The sequence below is a fragment of the Podarcis erhardii genome (assembly GCF_964252035.2).
Source record: "Podarcis erhardii genome assembly, chromosome: 10".
Lineage (NCBI taxonomy): Eukaryota > Metazoa > Chordata > Lepidosauria > Squamata > Lacertidae > Podarcis > Podarcis erhardii.
The window spans coordinates 13500196-13522460 of record NC_138500.1 but is presented as its reverse complement, the minus strand read 5'-3'; the positions used below and the strand labels follow the sequence as shown (position 1 = coordinate 13522460).

The window sequence follows — 22265 nt, the reverse complement described above, 5'->3', positions numbered from 1 at the left end:
ACTTGATCTTACTCTCACTTGATTCTACTCTTATCCATGTGTGGACCAGCCTTTACTGTTCCAGTTGGTGGCTTAAACACACAAATACAGATGCAAACAATGGCCGCTAACACAACTGCTAACTTTCAGCAGCACAAAAGTTTGAGCTTCACAACATTATGCCCCCCCTTTCAATACAGAAAATATGGTGTGTGTGTGTGTGTGTGTGTGTGTGTGAGAGAGAGAGAGAGAGAGAGAGAGAGAGAGAGAGAGTGGAGCAATTCAACAGCCATGTACACTGGACAGATGTTCTGCCTTTTGCAAACTCTTCCAAAATGTGGTGTTTTTTTAAGACAGAGAGAGAGAGAGAGAGAGAGAGAGAGAGAATGAATCAAGTCCCCCTCTGACTATATGAAAATAAAATAAAGTGGAATTGCATTTCATTATGTTGTGCTCTTAGGTAATTTCCCCCTCCCCTTGTGACTGTGTTTAAGAACCCAGCATACAAGAGAGTGCTATATTAGCGTATTATTCTCACAACAAACAGGCACTATTCTGCTGCTACCTGCTTGGCCGTTGTTCCCAATTGTGTGTGCTTTGCAGTGGTATTTGGATGGTTTCCTGCAATCCGCCAGCACAAAAAAGGCATTTCTGTTACAATGGCCCCTCACCACACAATGACGGCATTAAGGATTTATGTGGAGGTTTCATTATTTCCCCCTCTTTTGTTCCTTGTAGGATGTCTTCCAAGCGACCAGCCTCTCCGTATGGGGAAACAGATGGAGAGGTAGCCATGGTGACAGGCAGACAGAAAGTGGAAGAAGAGGAGAGTGACGGGCTCCAAGCCTTTCACCTTCCTTTGCATGTGAGTTATCCCAACAAACCTCATTCTGAGGAATTTCAGCCGGTTTCTCTGCTGACGCAGGAGCCTTGCGGCCACAGAACTCCCACCTCTCAGCAAAACACAATGGTAGGTCTCCTCCAGGCTCCTATTGTGCTTTCGCTTTTGCCTCCACAATAGCTTGGCATCTAAAGACCTCTCCTTTTGTATGGTGCGCGGCTTTGCCATCACATGTACGGAACACATCACAATAATGGGAAAACTTTGACCTAGCCGGACCACTTTTCTTCCTGGCGCCCCCTTCTTCCAACAGAGCGTTGTTTCATCAAGGACTAAAAACACCACCTCTCTCTAGCCTCCAGCTCTCTGCTGAGGTCCTCGGCAAGTTGGGAAGCAGTTGTTGAAATCCTCAGATCAGTCAAATGATATAGTGAAAAAGAAATCACCTCCCTTCTCCCCAGTGGGGTTGCGGAATGAAGGAGCCACCCATAGCTTGGCTTAATGTGCATTGTGAACCCCTTTCATTCTCCCTCATGCATGCGTCATTCTCCTTGTGGCTGCTCCACACTTCCTCCTCCCTACATCTTCAGATTTCCTAGTAGGGCAGAGATAAGAGAGCTACACCGACTGCATAGGGAATCTGTGGATTTAGGGAGGGTATTTTGTGGGACAGGAGTGGTTGGAGGGTAACTTCGCAGCAATGAGGGGGAATTACAGGAGGCACAAAGAGGTTCACAATCCACATAGAATCACAGAATCACAGAGTTGGAAGGGACCCTGAGAGTCATCTAGTCCAACCCTCTGCAATGCTGGAATCTTGAGGTTGGAATGCTCGCCAAAATAGATGTGATGTGTGAATCCGGAGCACACTGACCAGAGGCACCTGGGAGCACCCAGATATGGACACAATTTGCGCATTAGCATGAGATTTCTCTGCAAGCATGTAGAAGTGCAGCTGATTCTTGCGCTTCTCATAGCAAGCTCATTGTCCGAATGTGGATCGTGATGTAGCCAAAATGTCAGCATCCACACAAAAGTGGGGAGTTTCCAGTGGTCTTCCAGAGGAACCTCATAGCTTTCAGAACTCCACATGATTTTCAGAGTGACAGCCTTATGGGGAGATGGGACAAAAATCTCAGTAAGGACAGAACAGTCATTCAGCAAGCAGTGCTGGCTGGCTGGCTGTTGGGCAAGGAGGAGAGAAATGGAGTAGGGAAGGGAACTGGAACGGAGTATCCTGTGAAAGGGCATGGCTGGCTGGAATCCTGAACAGGCCAACATTCTGTTGCCGGTTCCTCTTCTAGCTTCAAAGAAGCAGTGCCCAGATTGACCATGGCTTGGTCAACCTTGCATGTGGAATGTTCCTGGTTTAGTCTGTGACATCTCTAGGTAGATCTGGGAGAGAACCCTGCCTGAAACCACAGACATCTGCCTCTAGTCAGTGTCAACAATAGTGGGCTAGATGGGCAAATGATCTGAATTGGTGTACAGCAGTTTCTTATGGGGACAAACGTTTTTCCATGCCGGAGTGCAGATTCTCAACAGTAGTCAACCAGATACCGATGGGAAGCCTGAGTACAGCAACACTCTCCGCACTTATGATTAGCAGCAACTGGTATTCAGTGATACTGCCTCTGACATCAGAGGCAGAACATAGCCATTCTGCTAACGCTCCATGAATTTGACTATAAAGGTAAAGGGACCCCTGACCATTAGGTCCAGTCGTGGCCGACTCTGGGGTTGCAGCGCTCATCTCGCTTTACTGGCTGAGGGAGCCGGCGTACAACTTCCGGGTCATGTGGCCAGCATGACTAAGCTGCTTCTGGCGAACCAGAGCAGCGCACGGAAATGCCGTTAACCTTCCCGCCAGAGCGGTACCTATTTATCTACTTGCACTTTGACATGCTTTCAAACTGCTAGGTTGCCAGGAGCAGGGACCAAGCAACGGGAGCTCACCCCGTCACGGGGATTCGAACCACCGACCTTCTGATCTGCAAGTCCTAGGCTCTGTGGTTTAACCCACAGCACCACCTGCGTCCCTTTGACTACTCCTCTTCTAAATTTGACTACTCTTCTGAATTTGACTACTCCTCTTCTAAAGTGGCCATGACAACATCCTGGGGGTGTCAGGAAGTTCTTCCTAGAGTTTAGTCGTAATCTCCTTTCTTGTAAATTGAATCCATTGGTTCCATCCATTGACATTTAAACTATAGGCACCATGTTCAATCAGGGTTTTATTTTATTGCATTGCATCTGTTTTTTCAAATTTATAATCCACTCTTTCATTAAAAAAAAATACAGCAAGGCAGAGTGCAATATGTAAGGATAAATTCAACAAAAAAGTCCATAAGGCCATAGCTAAGAACATCAACGAAACCCTAATTAATACAGTGCAAGGCCCCCAATTCAGTTTCAGACCCAGTCCTGGATCATTCCAGTTTGGATCATGGTATTGGGCACTGATTTGGACCAGGGGATTATGCATAGCCCCTTGTATTAAGCCCTTTCATCTCTTCTTTTTCAAGCCTTCCCAAACTCATGCAGGGTCACTGATGTGCCATCTTTCTTTAGCTTTTCAAAAAAGCAGAAAACTCTGTTGCTTATTTTATTTTTCAAAAATTCATCATTTTTTCAGTATGTGGCCTCCTCCTTTCCCTGCCACCCCTGTTTTCTGCATCTAAAGCCAAGGGTTAAATCCTGCTGCTTGCCACTTCAGAGCAAACATGGAGGGTTGATAATTTTATTTCTTGGATGAAGTGCCTTTTGCAAAGAATAACCTGGTGTGTGTGTGTTTGTGTGTGTGTGTGTTTATCTTAAAATGAGAGAGGACACATAGAAGCAAAGAGAACGAAAGAGAAAACCTAGATGCAATATCCTTGTACAATGGTACCTCTGGTTACAGACGCTTCAGGTTCCAGACTCCGCTAACCCAGAACTAGTACTTCGGGTTAAGAACTTTGCTTCAGGATGAGAACAGAAATCAAGCTTGGCAGCATGGCGGCAGCGGGAGGCCCATTAGCTAAAGTGGTACCTCAGGTTAAGAAGAGTTTCAGGTTAAGAACGGACCTCCGGAACGAATTAAGTTCGTAACCCGAGGTACCACTGTATGTACATTACTAGCTTACATTTTGAGAGTCAAGATACATGTTGGTGACTGTTCCTGGAAAACACACACACACACACACACACACACACACACACACAGCAGCGGTAACACCAGAAGAAGAAAAAAAAGTGTGGAGGTGGGGAGTACAGAATGGGTAAAGTGGGATTTAGATTTGTCCTCTTTATTTATTGCCCACCCTTCGCCCTAAGTTCTCAGGGTGGGTTACAACATTAAAACACAATATGAAAAGCAGTTTAAAACAACTTACAATCATAAAAAAATAAGCTTTGGTTAAGCTTTTTTTGAAAGAAGGAAGCAAAGATGGGGGGACTAGACGGAAACAACTTGTCCAAGATGTGTGTATTTTCCTCCCTTTCTGGTGACTCCTCTCTGTTCAATCCTCAAATTACTCATTTGTATGGGGTAGAATCATATAATTGTAGAGTGGGAAGGTACCCGAGGGTCATCTAGCCCAACCCTCTAAAATAGTATTAATGGCTGATAAACTGCCTGAATGGTTCCACAGCGGTTACAATGTCAGACTAGGGTTTGGGAGGCTGAGGTTCAAATTCCCTGTGAACCACAAAGCTCTGCACTAAAAGACCCATCCAGCTAGCCATTCCACGTATCTTTTCCCAGCCTATCCTGCCTCGTAGGTTCAGTTACAGATAGGTAGCCATGTTGGTCTGCCATAGTCAAAACAAAACAAATTCCTTCCAGTAGCACCTTAAAGACCAACTAAGTCAGTTCTTGGTATGAGCTTTCGTGTGCATGCACACTTCTTCAGATACACATGCACATTTTGTGTGCATGCACACGAAAGCTCATACCAAGAACTGACTTAGTTGGTCTTTAAGGTGCTACTGGAAGGAATTTGTTTTGTTCTGCCTCGTAGGGTTATTGCGGAGATAAAATGTGTAGAGGGAGCTCCATGTATACCACCTTGAGCTCCTTGGAGGAGTGCCATGAATCTAGATTTTAAGAAGTCTCCTCTCCCTCCCCCCATTCCTTACCACAGCCTTGTAAGGGAGGTCTGGGATTTTTATCCCCATATTGCAGATAATGCTAAGAGAGGGATGAAACCTGTTTTGCAAGCAAATGGCAGCAGAAAGATCCCAATGGGTCTTTGTGCTGTTGGTGGCAATGGTGATGTCCTGGTTCTCAGTTCAGTGTGTCAGCCTCCTCTCTGTTCTATTAGTAATCTGCGTGCTCCACAGAGCTTTGCTTTTTTTTTTAATAAAAAAAGAAATAGAGAACAGTTCTGGAGGAGGAATGTAGTTTTGCAAGCGTACCTTTTGTGCATCTAGCTTCGGATAGGTTCCCCCCTTTTAATTGTGATGGGACAATGCAGAGTGTTGTGAACACCAGTGTAGTTATTGTGCCAGCTCCAATAATGAGAATTTTCATTGTTTGGGGGGAAGCCGTCTCCTACACTGGAGACAAAAGTGTAATTACTTTTGAACGATGTGGAATGTGCTCCGCTCAAATCGCATGGCGAATAGATTTGCAAAGATTCAGATAGAGCTTGCTTAGATGCCATATGTGCAGCATGGCAATAAGGCATAGTTAGTACGTAGCGTAATTATGCACTTCTGCAGACACACAATACACGCACAATTTCGCAGTTTAAACTCCACGCTGTTGTTTCCGTAAGAGGCGGGCCAGCTTCCCCGAACAAGGCCAGTTCAGTTAAAATGAAGCAAATAATGGCGATGAAAGTTTGCAATTGTCTTCCTTCAATGTCTTTTTTTCATGCTAAATTGATATTTATCTTATGATGGAATTATATTGTTGAAAACACTGTTGCACTAAATGTCATCACCAAAGTAGCACTTGAAAGCTGTTTCCATACATATAATTTCCAGGCTTGCAAACTGACGTTTGATATTTCTGCCTTTCAGTCTATACACGAACATTGTCTTACAAAATAACCCCCGGGGCGGAATAAACAAAGCAGTCCATGTTGCATCAAGCAGTGGCAGCAGCAGAAATAATGCAATACACCTTCAGAGCTAGCATTTCAGTTTTAGGCAAGGCTTCCCGTACATTGGTTTATTGCATTTATATCCCCCCTTTCCTCATTTTATCCACGCCACAACCCTGTGAGGTGGGTTAAGCTGAGAGAGGAAAACTCGGAGTGGAGATCAGGACTGGAGTCAACAATCTACATCACTGGGTGTCTCCCAAGGCCTTTTCCTTCCTTGGAGGTTTTTAAGCAGAGGTTGGGTGGCCATATGTCATGGATGCTTTAGTTGAGATGTCTGCATGGTTGGGGGTTGGACTAAATGACCTTTGGGCGCATTTGTGAGTTCGCAGTTGCGAGTTTGCAATTAAAAATGAAAACAAAGGCAGGCGATTATTATGATGCAAGTCGTTTACATTGGCCTTTGGTGCTGACATTTTTTAAATATCAAAACAAAAAGCAGGGGGCAGGGCACACGAATGACAGTGAACTTAAGACAATGTAGTTGCCTTAGGCTACCCTGTGGTATCATATTAGGGGTGACTGAGAAGTTCAGAGTCCACGGGCTGGGCGGGGGGGGGGGGGGCGACTGCATTGGTGAGCCAGGGTGGGGCTGGTTGGCAACCTCTTGTTTAGGAGCAACTCAGTCCAAAGCCCTGGCGTCTTTTTAAGAGAGTCATTTGGAATCAGTTAAGCAGAAAATAATCACCTGAAAAGCAAACACATTGTTTTATAAATGTGCTGGGAACCGTAGGTTTCCCATTGTTCCCAGTCATACAGGCACACACCTAAGCGGGGGGAACAATTGAATGACTTCATACCAGAAAATATTTGTGCTTGAGCCTCTTGTGTCAATACGAGCAAACGCCCGGTTCACTCAGGGCAGCTGAAACATTGTGTACAAACCCAACGAGGTGGAAACCTGTGCCTTGAAGGCCGCCAGAGTATTCAGATAGTCCGTTCTGGTGGCTTTTATTTTTCCAGACCGGTGAAAGTCAGCAATAAATATTTTGAATGGGCCACGGAGCCAAGAGAGAGACTGCTCTGACCCTCTTCACAGAAGTGAGAGGAGGCTGCTGAGACAATTTGTTGATGGGTGAATCTGGATATTATGGTGAAGGCCAGGTGGTCACTGAAAATGGAAGTCCTTTGTCAAGTTCTCACCATAGCTGTCAACTTTTCCCTTTTCTTGCAAGGAATCCTATTCAGAAGAAGGGAATTTCCCTTAGAAAAAGGGAAAAGTTGACAGCTATGGTTCTCACTCCTCCTCTGTAGCATAGATTTCCCTATGTCATTATATCACATTGGGTGTTTCCTCAACCCCATTTCATGTACTTGACTGCCCTTGTTAGGTGCCTTCATACATTGCAAAGAACAAACGTGCAATCTGTGTATCTGTGCATGCAGATAGCTGAGCTAAACGCTTATAAGGCTTGTTTACATGTTGCACTGAACACATTTATATAAGCTGTCTTTACACATGTGCAAATGTTTGTGTGAAAGCGTGCATACTCAACTGGTTTATGGAGTTCAGCTACTTTTTAAAATATTTTTTGTTGATTTTTCAGATAAGGAAAGGTTTAGAACAGCAACAAAAATCCCCAGAAGTAAAATACAAAATACAGCAATATAACAAAAAGAGAAGAGGTCGTAAGCATATCGTGAAGCTTTTGTATTTATTTGTCAAGGGCACCAACAAACACCACATAAATAATAGTGCTCCTAAAATTTTGAGAAGAATCCCATATTCCAAATGTCCAACGAAGCAGGTGGCAAAAATAATTGAAATTGTTTTTATTTAGTTCTATTGATTACATTTATGTCCCATTTTTTGTACAAGGAGCTCGAGGTTTAACTCCCAACAACAACTCTGTGAGGTTGTTGAATGAAATGGGCAAACACCCCTATTCACATGTAACCGTGGATGAGTGTACAATCTGTGTACACGGTAGCAGAGCTGTACAAATAAACAAGTATACATCGTCACACAAACGTGAGTAGAGACAGTTTGTTCCTGTGTCCAATGTAACACGCAAACAAGCCATGGCTTCCCCATGGGAAGTAGTTTGTTAAGGATAGTGGTAGGTGTTAGAAGACTTCCTGCTGTCCTCCCAGAGCTACGATTCTCAGAGTGGTTCAACAATCAATCCCTTTTCCCAGGGAACTCTGGGAACTGTAGCTCTGTGAGGGGATATGGGGTCTTCTCTTACCACCATATGGAATTGTATCACTTCTTAGTGAGCAATTGCATCCAGCACTTTCACTTTTCTGTTTTATAATAAAAGTTATGGAAACCCATGTAAGAAAAAATAGATGGAAGATGAACGTTCAGGGAGGGGCCTGGAATATCCCTGAAAGGGGCTGTGCTCCCCCCCCCCCATACTTAAGTTCCAGTTCATATTCTGCAGGATTTGGCCACTGGGGCGGGACCTTGATTTGTAGTCTTTCATTGTTAAAGTAGTAGTGCTGTGACCTTCTTCAGCAAGCCCACGTGATACTGACCAGGCCCACTAGGAAATTCCTTATGGGCTTATCTGCTTTCCCAGGGTGCCCTTTAGAAACTAGCACGTGCGATTGCAAGCTCACATATCAAGGTTTATTCCCCCCCCCACACACACCTGGAATTATAAATAGAGAGAGATTTGAAAGTCTTGGCATGTTTTCTACATGCCGGTTCTGCACACACAGATGCACCCCATTCGCCAGCACTTATGTTGCCATCGCAGTGTTTTAGACACTAAATTGGCCACTGCTTTCCGACGCTAATGACAAGACCTTTGGAACTCTTTTCTCTCTCCCCCCCCCCCAAAAAAAAACTCCTCCCGCATCAACAGAGCTGCGGAAGTTTGGCGCTGTGTTCCCAGTTGCCAATAAAGCTCAGCTTACATGTGAGAAGCTGAGGCATCCCTCATGTTAAGTAAGGCCAGCAACCTCCAGGAACCCTGTGAAGCTCACATCACAAGATAAAGCAATTGACTCGAGTTTGTGTCTAAATTAACTGGGGATGACTTTGCCACAGATCCCCAAACAATGCTATCATTATATGTGTGAGGGAGGGTGTTTTCTACAGCGTCCCTTCCCGGCGCTTTGAAAAACTCAAACCAGCCCTATGGGGAGAAGGAGAAGCGGGGGGAGAGCTCTGGAAACAGGATTATCTGTTTGCAAGCTGCAGATAGGATAGAGGCGCAAGTCACAGCGAACGCTTGCTGATGATTTGGAACAAGGGCCAATTTTTTAAAAAAGCTTTGCATCCGGTAATTGTTTCTTTTGCTTCGGCGACATGATATCCTTTTGATTATTCAACATCATAATCCTCTTAATTATTAATCACACCTTTTGAAATATAATGATGGCCATTGCGCGCAAAAAAGGTGGGGACATCCAGATCTACAATCCAGTACATCAGAATTCTTGGGATGATGAAGTTGCTTAGAGGCACTTCCACATTAGACCTATTCCCTTGCAATGGCCATCCTTCGTCCGCACACTTTTTATAGAACGTCCAGCGTGCTTTGCTAAGAACTTAAGAACACCAGAGCCTGTTGGATCAAGTCCATCAAGCCAACAGTGGCTGAACATGTGGGGAACCAGGAAGCAGGATTCAAGCAGAAGAACACTTTCCACTGCTGCCATCATGGCAAGCAGCCATTGACAACCTTCTCCTCCATTGTTGCTAGCTTGTTGCGTCCCACCATTTCCTGAGTAACCCAGCCAGGTTTGGGCTGAACTCCTCCCCACCTCCGATGATGAAATGCAGTTGTATGTCCATCACTGTGAAGAAAAGAGCTGTCCATTATTTTCAGGGCTCCTGTGCCTTTAAATCAATCACTTCCTCTTTAATCGTTTTGTTGGTTTCTTTCGATATCCCTTGGGGGTTTAGTGATTCGGCCCTAGCTTAATGATATTATTATAATTACCCCGCCCACCTGACTGGGTCGCCCCAGCCACTCTGGGTGGCTTCCAGCATATACATATACAGAAACAAAACAAAACAACAGGCATTTAAAAACTTCTCTATACAGGGCTGTCTTCAGGTGTCTTCTAAAGGTTGTATAGTTACTTATCTCCTTGACATCCAATGAGTGGGCGTTCCACAGGGAGGGCGCCACTATCGAGAAGGCCCTCTGCCTGGTTCCCTGTAACCTCATTTCTTGCAGCGAGGGACTCATCAGAAGGCCCTTGAAGCTAGATCTAATGGTACAGTGTCCATTTTGCACATAGAAGGTCCCATTTTCTGTTCCCAGCATCTTCTGGTGGGAGTGGGAATGTCCCCTGTCCAAAATCCTGGAGAGCTGCTGCCACTCAACCAAATGAGCTAGGTGTACCCAGTGGTCTGACTAAGGCAACTCCCTAGGTTGCCTTCCCAACATTCATTGGGAAGCAAGCAAGCAGGTTTTGTAGCACAGGCTCCAACATCAGATATGTCTTTGTCAGTATCCAATATGCCTTCATGTCTGCGTACATATAGATATCCAGGCAGAAAGAGTTGGACTCTAAATGAAGCTGACATACTTAAATCACTCCGTCAGCACTCTTGCTTTAATTCCAGCTTACTTCCTGATCTGTGTTTAATCCAAACGTGCAGCCTGTCTGTGTGCAAATCTAGCATTGGCCCAGTGCGTGTCGTTTCAATTGTTTACCTTTCGATAGGTTGCGGTGTGTGCGTTTTATCCTCAGCCACCTGCTAAGGATTTGAAGAGATGTAAATAAGAGGTTCAGATGAAGAACAAATGCACTGCACCGTATCCTAACTTTCACCTGCTGCACTGAGAGCTGACTTCTGACTGCAAAAGTTCTCGTGTGGCCCTTCCATGGGGGAAAAACGATGGATGCATCTGTGATGTCCTTGTTTCATATCTCCTCCTCGGGTTACTCTCTGTGTGCCCTCATTTGCAATATGGGGAATAACAACATTGACCTGCTGTACTGTATTTTAAGGGACGCGGGTGGCGCTGTGGGTAAAACCTCAGTGCCTAGGACTTGCTAATCGTAAGGTTGGCGGTTCGAATCCCCACGGCAGGGTGAGCTCCTATCGTTCGGTCCCGGCTCCTGCCAATCTAGCAGTTCGAAAGCACCCCTAAGTGCAAGTAGATAAATAGGGACCGCTTTATAGCGGGAAGGTAACAGCGTTCCGTGTGCGGCGCTGGTGCTGGCTCGCCAGACGCAGCTTCATCACATTGGCCACGTGACCCGGAAGTTTCTTCAGACAGCACCGGCTCCCGGCCTCTTGAGCGAGATGAGCACGCAACCCTAGAGTCAGTCACGATTGGCCTTCGGGCAGGGGTACCTTTAGCTTTACCTTTTACTGTATTTTACTGAGGTTGAAACTGCACATTCTGTGAAATCACAGGTTCCTATATCCAATCCCTGTCATCTCCAGTTGTAAGCATCAGATGATGGGGAAGATATTTCCCTGCCTGGGACTCTGCAGAGCAGCTGCCGGCCAGAGCAGGCAGCCCTGGTCTAGATGGATAAGGAATCTGACTCGGCATAAGGCAGCTTTTCATGTTTGAGAGAATTTTAGGACTGTCATTGAAAGTGACAGCTCTACGTCAAGAATAAGGATGGGTAAATCTCTCAGTTTCAGATTCTTTCCATTTCTCATTTTCCCAAACTTAAATTCAGTTCTCCATATTTCTGCCTCCGTTTTCAACTTAATTTCTTTTTACATATACAATTTCTAATGGGAATTCAAATGCATATTAGTGCAAATTTCTCTTAACATAGACTTTTTGGTATGCAATTTTGCCTAACAGACATATTTTTTGCAAATCCCTTTACCCTAATACAATGCAGTTTTGTATGTCATTTTCAGTAATGTAGTCATTTCTATGCACTCGTTGGCCTGGTAGATAGATGCATTTGTATATACATTGCAAAATTTGGAGAGTTGCGAATTTCGAAGGTGTCTGTGTTCCTGTTCTTGTATTGGTTTGGAAAGTGCAGATTAGGTAGGTACAGCTTTAAATGTTGACCGAATAAAATCCCTCCTCTATCTCTAGCCAAGAACCACATTTCTTCTTTGTAACATGTAATGGAGATAGGGATAGTTTTGTTCTGTTCACATCTAAATGTGAACTTACCTAATGAATGAACTAACAAAACAGCAGTTTATTAAGAATGTCAGAAGACCCTGCTGGATTAGGCCCATGGCCTATCTAGTCCAGCATCTTGTTCTCACAATGGCCACAGAGATGCCTATAGGACCTCTGCAAGGAGGAACTGAGTACAGCCACACTCTCCCCTCCTGTGGCTTCCAGCAGCTGGAATTAAGAAGCATACTGCCCACAACATAGTCACTGGAGTTAGTAGCCATGGATAGCCTTACCCTCCATGAATTTATCTAATCCTCTTTAAAAGCCATGCAAGTTGGTGTCTTGCGGGAGCGAATCCCAGTTTGGCTGTGTTGTGTGAATAAGTCCTTTCTTTTGTCTACCCTGGTCCTTCCAACATTCGCCTTCATTCTTTGAATAGTAATTCCACACTTAAGATGCATTGTGTCCTTAAGCACACTATGATTGCTACGGTTGCAATCCTATGTGCCCCATTGAGCTTAGCGAGACTTACTTTTGAGTAAACATGTTTAGCACTGCCCTCTTTATGCAACAAAGAGTTTTGCTGCCTTGCTGGAAATGTAACCTTTCTTTATTGATGCTTGGTGCATATTCTTCTGCAATTATATATATATATATATAGAGAGAGAGAGAGAGAGAGAGAGAGAGAGAGAGATACAGAAACATTTTCTCTCTTCTACATGTTTTTTTGTTCCTTCTTCATGCTGAAAAGACTAAACAGCTGACAGGTTTAAAACACACACACACACAGAGAGAGAGAGAGAGAGAGAGAGAGAGAGAGAGAGAGAGAGAATTCTATCCAGCTTTAAACTCTTATGTTTATAACCCCGGAATATCTCTAAAATGTCTTTACCTAAAACACTTTACGGTTTTTATTACCAGGTTTATGCCAGTAATAATATTTGCATCAGCTTTCTTAGGGATAATCTTTCCGCAGAACCCTCGCAAGAAAGGCTTTTGAAAACTATCGTTCCCGGGAACGCAAATCTCGAAACATGAAACATCGGTATAATCGCCCCTTCTGACAACTTAACATGACAGATTGAAAAATACAAGCCGATATGGAAGTGGGATCAATGGATTATCAAAGTCCTAAACATCTTCTCTGGAGGGGTGTGAGAGAGAGAGAGGGAGGGAGGGAGGGAGAGAGGCAGGGAGAGCTGGGGGGGGGAGGAGGGATTGGGAGCCCGTTGGCATGCATAAGACACTAAGTTTGCATAGCTTATAACGCCGATCCGCTTCTGTCTGACTGGCAGCGAAGTTGAGAGGGAGAGAGCGGGAGAGATTTACATGAGAGAACTCTGGGGGCTTTGTCACGGCAATTGTATAAAGTGATATACAGTACAAATCGACTCGAGCATGTCCCTGGATAGCAGGCGGTTTACAGCCTCTCCGAGCAGAGATTACTGCTTTATCTTGTCATACTAAATTAACGTGGCGGGCACACTGTTAAACAGTGGTGACCTCTTCATCTGTGGAAATTGCTGCCTAGAGGAAAGATAGTATTTAAGAGTCCCCTCTCTCTCTCTCTCTCTCTCTCTCTCTCTCTCTCTGTGTGTGTGTGTTTCTGCCTTCTTCGCTTCCTTTCTTCCCCGTGTGGCCCGAAGGGTTTTGGGGGTAGGGTTTTAGCTTTCCATGGGGAGGAAAGGGGATGAAGACAAACAAGAGAGGGTGAAGTGGATGCTTTTAACATTGAGGTGAAAAGAAGTAGGTGCTAATTGGGCCTTTGTTTAATTAATAACTGTGCCGGAGCAGGATATTAAGCTTTTGTTTGGTCAATTTTTATGGAGATGATGTGCCCTGCCTAACAAGAAGAAGCGGGGGGGGGGGGGAGAGAAAAGAATATATATAGCAGTGGTTCTTCATATATGTATGATTTTATTTTTACCTTTATTATATTATTTGCTCTGACTCATAAACACCAATCAGTTGGCAACAGTAGTGTTGGAATCTATCTATATCTATATCTATCTATCATCTATCATCTATCTATCTATCTATCTATCTATCTATCTATCTATCTATCATCTATCTATCTATCTATCTATCTATCTATCTATCTATCATCATCATCATCTATCTATATCTATCTATCTATCTATCTATCTATCTATCTATCTATCTATCTATCTATCTATCATCTATCTCTATCTATCTATCTATCTATCTATCTATCTATCTATCTATCTATCTATCTATCATCTATCTATCTATCTATCATCATCTATCTATATCTATCCTCTCTCTCTCTCTCTCTCTCTCTCTCTCTCTCTCTCTCTCTAGTGGGGAGGAGGGTGAAAAAAATCCTTCCCTCCAGGGCCTCTGCCCCAATCCAATCCCCGCCCCCTTTTTAGAAAAATTTAAAGAAATTGATGTTCCAATTCCAGATCTCCACCATCTCATCTAAGTTTCACCCCAATTGCTAAATATAATGGCCTGTCCAATGGATAGACTTGAGGCAGTTCAAAGTACCATCATTTTACGTGTGTTTAGAAGCAGGAGAGACATAGTTGCTGTTTCCTACCTTGTTTCAAAGTTTGCGTATCTAGAAAAGGCTGGATTTCAGTCCAAAATGCATGTGTTTATGCAGACCCTGCAGGAATGGGGCTTTCCTGTTAATTTTGATGGAGAAGGCAGCTTCTCCACTTGCCAAAGGATGTCCATGCAACGGTGTTCCTGCCATTGAGATGAATGGGGAGCTCTTTGTGCTTGGCCGTGTTCTTTTTTTCAGCCCGGCGGGAAGGTGGGAGCAGGAGGGTGGTCACCCCCTAGTGCAGCACCTTACATGACCAGGGGCTGTATTTACCTTCCGTATAACTATCTTTGTCCTGAGTAGGAATGGGTGAATATTGCCAATTGCGAATTCTCTCTGTTTCTCGTTTTTCCAATCTCGTGCAGCTCTCCATGTTTTCATATCAGTTTGTGGTTCTAGTTGGCAAAAAGCCCTCATGAAAATTCACAAGCATTTCAGTGTGAATATCTTCTAATTATATATATGTGTGTGCGTTTTGTGCCCAGTTTTGCTTAACATGCACATTTTTGCAAACCGGTTTCCCCCTATTATAATGTGTTTTTGTGTTGTTTCCATAAGAACATAAGAAGAGCCTGCTGGATCAGACCAATGGCCCATCTAGCATTTTGCTCTCAGGGTGACCAACCAAATTCCCGTGGGAAGTATGAGAGCAGGCCATGAGCACAACTGCATTCTTCCCTCCTGCGGTTTCCAGCAACTGGTATTCAGAAGCATATGAGCTCCAATAGTGGAGGTAGAACATATCATGGTTAGCAGCTACTGACTAATATATAATAAGGTAAAGGTAAAGGACCCCTGGACAGTTAAGTCCAGTCAAAAGTCCAGACTATGGGGTTGCAGCGCTCATCTCGCTTTCAGGCCAAGGGAGCCAGTGTTTGTCCATAGACGGCTTTTCCGGGTCATGTGGCCAGCATGACGCTTCTGGTGCAACGGAACACCGTGACGGAAACCAGAGCTCACGAAAACACCGTTTACCTTCCTGCCACGGCAGTACCTATTTATCTACTTGCACTGCCATGCTTTTGAACTGCTAGGTTGGCAGGAGCTGGGACACAGCAACGGGAGCTCACTCTGTTGCGGGGATTTGAACCACCGACCTTCTGATCGGCAAGCCCAAGAGGCTCAGTGGTTTAGACCATAGTGCCACCCGCATCCCAATATAATATATAATATTTACCTTGATATATGTTAGTCACTAACATATGCAATTATGTGCACAATTTTTGTGCATGCATATTTTTTCCCACATTACTTGGCAGGAGAAATGCATTGTAAAATTGCTGTGTTTTGGTTTGTGTATTGTTTTGAAAAAACAGGAACTATGTAGGTTTGCCTTACAATCAAAACTGAATCGCATTTTTCTCCCTTCCGTAATCCCAAGCCATTGTGTATAAGCCTTTTCCCTGCTATATCCAAGCAGAATAGGGATGGCTGAACAGCGTATTTCCATCCTGTTTCAGTTTTGCTGCCAGCTCAATCATAGGCCTTCCCCAGCCCATTTGTGTGGGGTTTCATTTTGTGAAATAATGCACAAAAAGTCTTCATTTAAATTGTCCACATTTTGCACCTAGTTTTTAAAGGAAGTGCACACTTTTAAAAATGCAAAATGCAAACTTAAAATGCGTTCATCCATAAAATGTGCATTTTGCCTGCAAATTTTATGTAAAATGTTTGTTTATTTATTTGTGTTTGCACATTTTGCACCTTAAAACTTCATCACACAATTTGGAGAAGTGAGCAACCAGTCTGGGAATTACATTCTGATCTACAAGGAAGTTTAGGAAGCTCTAGTAGCTTCCTTTTTAGCCACAATTTTACCCGAAAGGGTTCCCAATGAACCATCCCTTTGGGAAATAGACTAGGTGTAGCAGAACATCTAAGTGCACACGGCCACAGTGTAACCCTATAACCCTTGACAGCTTCACCCTTCTCCTTTTAATTATCCCAGTGATTTGAAACATTTTATATTGTGATGCCAATAAAGGGATTTGATTTGATTTGAACCAGCCATAATGTTACTGATCCAACCAGTACGTATTGTGCTATCAAATAAGGTCTAAAAGCCAGTAAACTCACGAACTCTACCTGAGAGCCACCAAAGAGCTGCCTTGGCCCTGCACATGAGTCACGAGACTCCACCCTGGTTCTGGCCTGTATCCAATTTTCCTTTGCTAGTGCAAAGGCGCTTTCTGGGGCAGATGGTTGAGTTGTAATTCATCCCATCAATCCAACTCAACCGTGGAACTAGCAGAAACTTGTTGTGCACCAAAGATGTGCACCAACAACCTGCTTATGCATTCTCTTGCATAACAATGTTCTGCTGGCACAACGCATTTCACCAACGGAACAAGAATGCCAGAACAAATTACGTGGTTTTCACTTAGTGCTACATCGGATACAACCCAATGTATGACCAGCATTAGATACAACCTTGTTTCCCAACCCTGCCACCTGATATCCCTTTAGCTCAGTGATTGGGAGCCATCTGAAGCTCAGGGACCACATTCTGTCATGGGGAACCTTCTGATGGCTTCATGTCAGAGGTGGATGGGGCCAGAGGCAAAAGTGTGTGGAGCAATGTCTGGGACTCTGACTACACACAGAATCATAGAATTGTAGAGTTGGAAGAGACCCCGAGAGTCATTTGGTCCAAATTTGGTTAAGAGTGGTAGACTCGTAATCTGGTGAACCGGGTTCGCTTCCCCGCTCCTCCACATGCAGCTACTGGGTGACCTTGGGCCAGTCACACTTCTCTGAAGTCTCTCAGCCTCACTCACCTCACAGAGTCTTTGTTGTGGGGGAGGAAGGCAAAGGAGAATGTTAGCCTCTTTGAGACTCCTTTGGATAGTGATAAAGCGGGATATCAAATCCAAACTCTTCTTCATGCTCTAATGACTGAGCTATTCCAATGTCTCTTTCCATCCAAACAAACGCTATCACAGTTCAAAGGCACCTTCCAACCAGGCAAAAGCACCCAGAGGAGGGCAACTGAGAAGCATGGTTTGAGGAAGGGGCATGGGCCAGGGAGATCCCCGAGGGCCAGATCAGGAGTACTGAAGGGCTGGATTTGACCTCCGGGACTCAGATTCCTGAACCATCTTTTAACTGGAGGAACAAGAGGTAAACTCTTTTGTCGCTGAGCTATGGCTGTCCCTATGTCTTCCCCCACTCATGAGCGCCCTGTCACGGACAGCCTGCCCTGCTCTGTTTGAAAGATTCCCTTTCCGCGCATACGACCCCACGACTCAGAAGGCTGACCTGGCTTGAGAATAGTCCCTGAGAAATCTCATTTACATTTCACACATGGACGGCTCTATTGTGAGGCCACCTTCAGGGAATTGGGGGCATGTCAGAATAAGCACAATATGTTGGTGGGCAGATCAATTATATGTAATTAAAATATGCTAATCACTTGTAGCTCTCCTATTCTGCTTTTGCTGTCTCTTTATTGTTTCATTTTCCTATTCACGTTTGTTTCGTGTGTGTTTTAAGCTTCCTACGATGGAAAGCCTTATTCATTCATGAACTTTTTTTTCAATAGTTTTGGCATACAAAAATCTGATAGATGGAGTCTCCGACTAAAAAAAAAGAAAGGGGAAACGGTAGTGGACGAGGCTATAATAATAAAACACTCTCCCCTTTTCTTGCTGAAATAAAACTGTTCTGTAGCAAAAAGACTGAGGACAGCAGTATATATTTAATGTGTTCAGATTGACCTGGGTAGTATCATAGGCTGGGTTATGCAGCTGCCTTGTACACAGAGCTGCCTTGAAGGCACAGGTGCTGACACCTGCTGCAAGAATTGTGACTGGTTTATCTAGATAGAGCCATATTATGCTGATTCTGAAGGTACAGTCATACCTCGGGTTATGAACGCTGTGGGTTGCGCGTTTTTGGGTTGTGGACCGCATCGAACCTGGAAGTACCAGAACAGGTTACTTCCGGGTTTCGGCGCTTGCGCATGCACAGACACACATAATGACATCACGCGCATGTGCAGAATGCCAAATCGCATCGCACGCGTGTGAAGACATGGCGCGGCGGGTTGCGAATGCGCCTCCGGCACGGATCACGTTCGCAACCCGAGGTATGACTGTATAATAATGGCTGCCCAATTGTTTATGAGCCCAATTCATTGATGCTAGCACTTATCTCTAAAGAATGGCTGGGGGCCATTCAACATACCCCATACCAATCTGGCTGAACATTAAGTTCAGCCCCTTCTCCAAGTTTTACCTGTAGGAGCAATCCATTATGTACACATGCATGGATAGGAAAATGATTATCCTAGCTGACCCTGCTTTCCCAACCATCTCCCAGTTTTACATTTTCTCCTAATCTACACATTTTTGTATGCAATTATCCCTAAATTGCTCATTTTTGCAAATCAGCTTTCCCTAATATAATGTGTTTTTGTATGCTCCTTACACTAATGTATGCATTTTCAATGCACACTTTGCCCTAGTCTATATCTTCCTGTGCACATTTTGGGCTGCAGAACTGCACTGCGAAACTGTGTTATAGTTTGCAAATTGTTTCTGAAAGTCAAGTTTCGGTAGGCCAATGTTTTCATTGCAAACTGAATTGAGTTCCTCCCCCATCCCTATCCACTGGCTCCAACTTTCCTAAAGGAAACAGAATGTAAGAATGGTTCCTATGCGCATACAAGTGTGTGCGTGATCTGGAACCCTGCCATGGTTCCAGATAAACATGTGTAGGCCCTGTGCACGTTGACCCTGCTCTTGTGCATCAGAGATGTGGAAGTTGGGGGTTGGACTAGCAGCTGCGTCAAGTTTGGAAACCTTGGTTGCGTGAGTCACTATGAGACTCGTGTCTTAATGCATTCGTGGAAGAAATGGCAGCTTCCACTGAACCGAGGCCGCATTCCTCAAATGTGGGAGAAGGAAGTGCCTGTTACACTTGCTGCAAGTGGAATCCCTGATCCGGACTTTGTGTATGTGTATGAAAGAGAGAGAGAGAGAGAGAGAGAGAGAGAGAGAGAGAGAGAGAGAGAGAATGGTTCAGTAGTTTGATGGCAATCTGTGTCATGGAGAAAAGAATTTGCTATCCACCACAACAATGAGTTTCAACGCAGATCAGTCTCAAAATAGTTACAAATATACATTACAGAGTTACAAAGTAACATATTGCTCTTAAACAAGAGAGCAAACAATGTGGTCCTTAAAACTTTCCTCTCTCTTGCCCCAGAGAGAGATCCTAAGCAACTTGTTTGTATCATCTTCACTGATGAGCTTCCAGCTGTTACTGCTACTGGTTTCACCTTCTTGCTATGAGATATGCAGCTTGGGTTTCTGGCATGAGCCATCAATTAACCTGGAACAGAAACACCCACTTTTTTTGCTGCATTTGCCAGAGTGAAACCTCCTACCTAATGCAAAAGCTTTTCTGCAAATACATTCATATGAGGTTTTTAAAAAACTTAAATGAATACAAACATCTGCATTTTATGCATATGAAACTCATTTCTGAAACAGCCCCCCTCCCTGTCACACACACACAACAGACAGACAGACAGACAGACAGACAGACACACTTGGAGTTCTCTTGGCCTCTGCCCCCTGCCAAGAAACATTGGCAGTTAGCAGGATTTTTATTTATTTATTTCCAGGGTTGGCAACCCTACAGAGCAGAATTTTGCAGCCTTTGACTGATGCTGGATTTGTTGGTGCTGTGGATTACTCCTAATGAACTGCTGTATGCGGATCTGTGTTTAGGTGGTTTTATAAATTGTGTGTATTTTAATTTTTCTTTTGGTAAGCTAACTTGATGATCTGTTTCTGTGCTGGAGGGTGGGATATAAATTTGAAAGTAAACGGATCTTATTATTAGAAGCCAGTTACAGAAAAAAGAGCCATAGGCCCAGAATTGCAGGAAGATTTGCCCTAGCATTTTAACTATTCTCTTTCTTGATGGTGTCGTTTTGTTCCTAGGGGTGTCAGGCAATTTTTGTGCTTTTTAATTGTTCGTCACACAAAGACACACATATAGACACACTTTTTAAGAAAAGAGGGGGAGGTGATATTTAAAATACCAAACTTTTGGCAGAGGACTTCCAGATGGTTTTGAAGGTTTGGGTTTTTCTTTTTTTAAGCAAACAAGAACGTTTCTTTTTAAAATACAAAGAAGAAGAAGAAGAAGAAGAAGAAGGAATCTGTGAGGGAGGAAAAGGAAATTTTTTATTTTTTTTAACCACCTCCTACAGTGTTGAGCTATCTTGCTTGAAATTAAGTAAAGTATGATTTGGGTCCCCTAAAGCATCTCTTCAAAAGGACTAAATTAACATCATCACACCAAAAATGGAAAAGAAAGGATATATATTTCTTCCCCTATCAAAACCTTAGTAGACTTCCAACTGCCTGATTTGGTTTTTAATTAAGGCGAAGGCTAAAACCATCTAATTCAGTTTGGATGTTGCACAGGAATAAGCTTAATTGAGGCAGTTGCCCTTTTAGGGTTCTCTCTCAGCAACTGAACAGCTTGCCTTTCTAGGTGTCTTCTTCCAGAATGGCCCTTTAGAATCTGTGGTGGGCAGCCTATGCTGCTCAGAAGTTGTTGGACTCCAAGTCCCATCAGCCTCAAACATACAGACTAGGGCTAATGGGAGTCCAGATATATAATTGCAGATTTGGAAGGGTCATCTAGTCCAACCCCCTGCAATGCAGGAATCTTTTGCCCAACATGGGGCTCAAACCCATGGCCTTGAGATTCAGAGTCTTGTGCTCTACCCACTGAGCTATCAAACTTGGGAGCCCAACAAAATCTTGGGGGGGGGGACGGGGACGGGACACGCAGATTTAGTCACCCTGCATTAGAACTTGCAGGTATTTATTACTGATTGATGAGATGGCTTTATTCTAAAATGTGTACCTGCATTAATTACCTTCCAGGTTAATTTGAGAGTAGTCCTGTTGCTTGAATTTGCAGCCTTGGTGAGCCTTGCAGTTCAGCAGGTCACCCTATTTTTGCACTGTAGATGAGGAAAATATGCATTCAGTGGTGTGTCATTTGTGGGTTGAAAGCAACAACAGCAACAAATATCAGTAGCATTTGCCAGATAGAGTTCCATTCCAGACACAGGACACATAAGTGAACATTAGCATTTTCAACTCCAATTTCTGTTTTGGTACAACTCCTCTTACATCGCTAGTGGTAACTTTTCCTGAGGAACTACACTATAGTTTACAGACACTCCAAGTGTCCCTGTTTTCCAGGGACAGTCCCAAATTTACAGACGCCATCCTGATTTCTGATTTGGTCCTAGAATGTCCTGCTTTTCCTTAGAATGTCCCTATCTCCATCAGAAAGATTTGGAGGGTATAGAGTTATGTGACCACCAAGCCAAGGAGATAAGTAACTATAGAACGTTTAGAAGACATCTGAAGGCAGCCCTCTTTAGGGAAGTTTTAAAATGTTTAATTATGTTTTTATATATGTTGGAAGCTGCCCAGAGTTGTTATTATTATTATGGAATAGGATGTCCCTATTTTAATCCGAGAAATGTTGGAGTGTATATGTTCAGGAAAGTAGGGATGATGATCTTCATAGACAGCTGGATCGAGGCGGGTCGGGGCTGCTGATTCTTCTAGATCTGTCAGCAGCTTTCGACATGGTCGATCACGAACTTCTGGACCACCGCCTTGCCGACGTGGGGATCCAGGGCACAGTCCTTCAATGGCTGCGCTCGTTTCTCTCTGGTCGGGGACAGAGGGTGGCGCTTGGGGGGGGGAATTGTCACCCCGCCACTCCTT

General features: G+C 44.0%; 1 protein-coding gene and 1 long non-coding RNA gene across 11 annotated transcripts in view; one reads left to right on the top strand and one right to left on the bottom strand.

Annotated features, from left to right (window-relative positions):
* Positions 1-22265, bottom strand: part of LOC309352041 — an 802957-nt gene that overhangs the window by 461109 nt on the left and 319583 nt on the right. The window lies entirely within an intron of this gene.
* Positions 1-22265, top strand: part of SOX5 (SRY-box transcription factor 5) — a 767649-nt gene that overhangs the window by 435192 nt on the left and 310192 nt on the right. For 8 of the 10 annotated variants that reach the window (XM_081879778.1, XM_081879776.1, XM_081879777.1 and 5 more), the window contains one exon: positions 718-949. In XM_081879778.1, coding sequence (XP_081735904.1) covers positions 719-949 — 231 coding nt within the window. In that variant the 5' untranslated portion in view covers position 718. The remainder of the gene's footprint in view (positions 1-717; positions 950-22265) is intronic. The other 2 variants (XM_081879781.1, XM_081879782.1) reach the window with 1 other exon arrangement.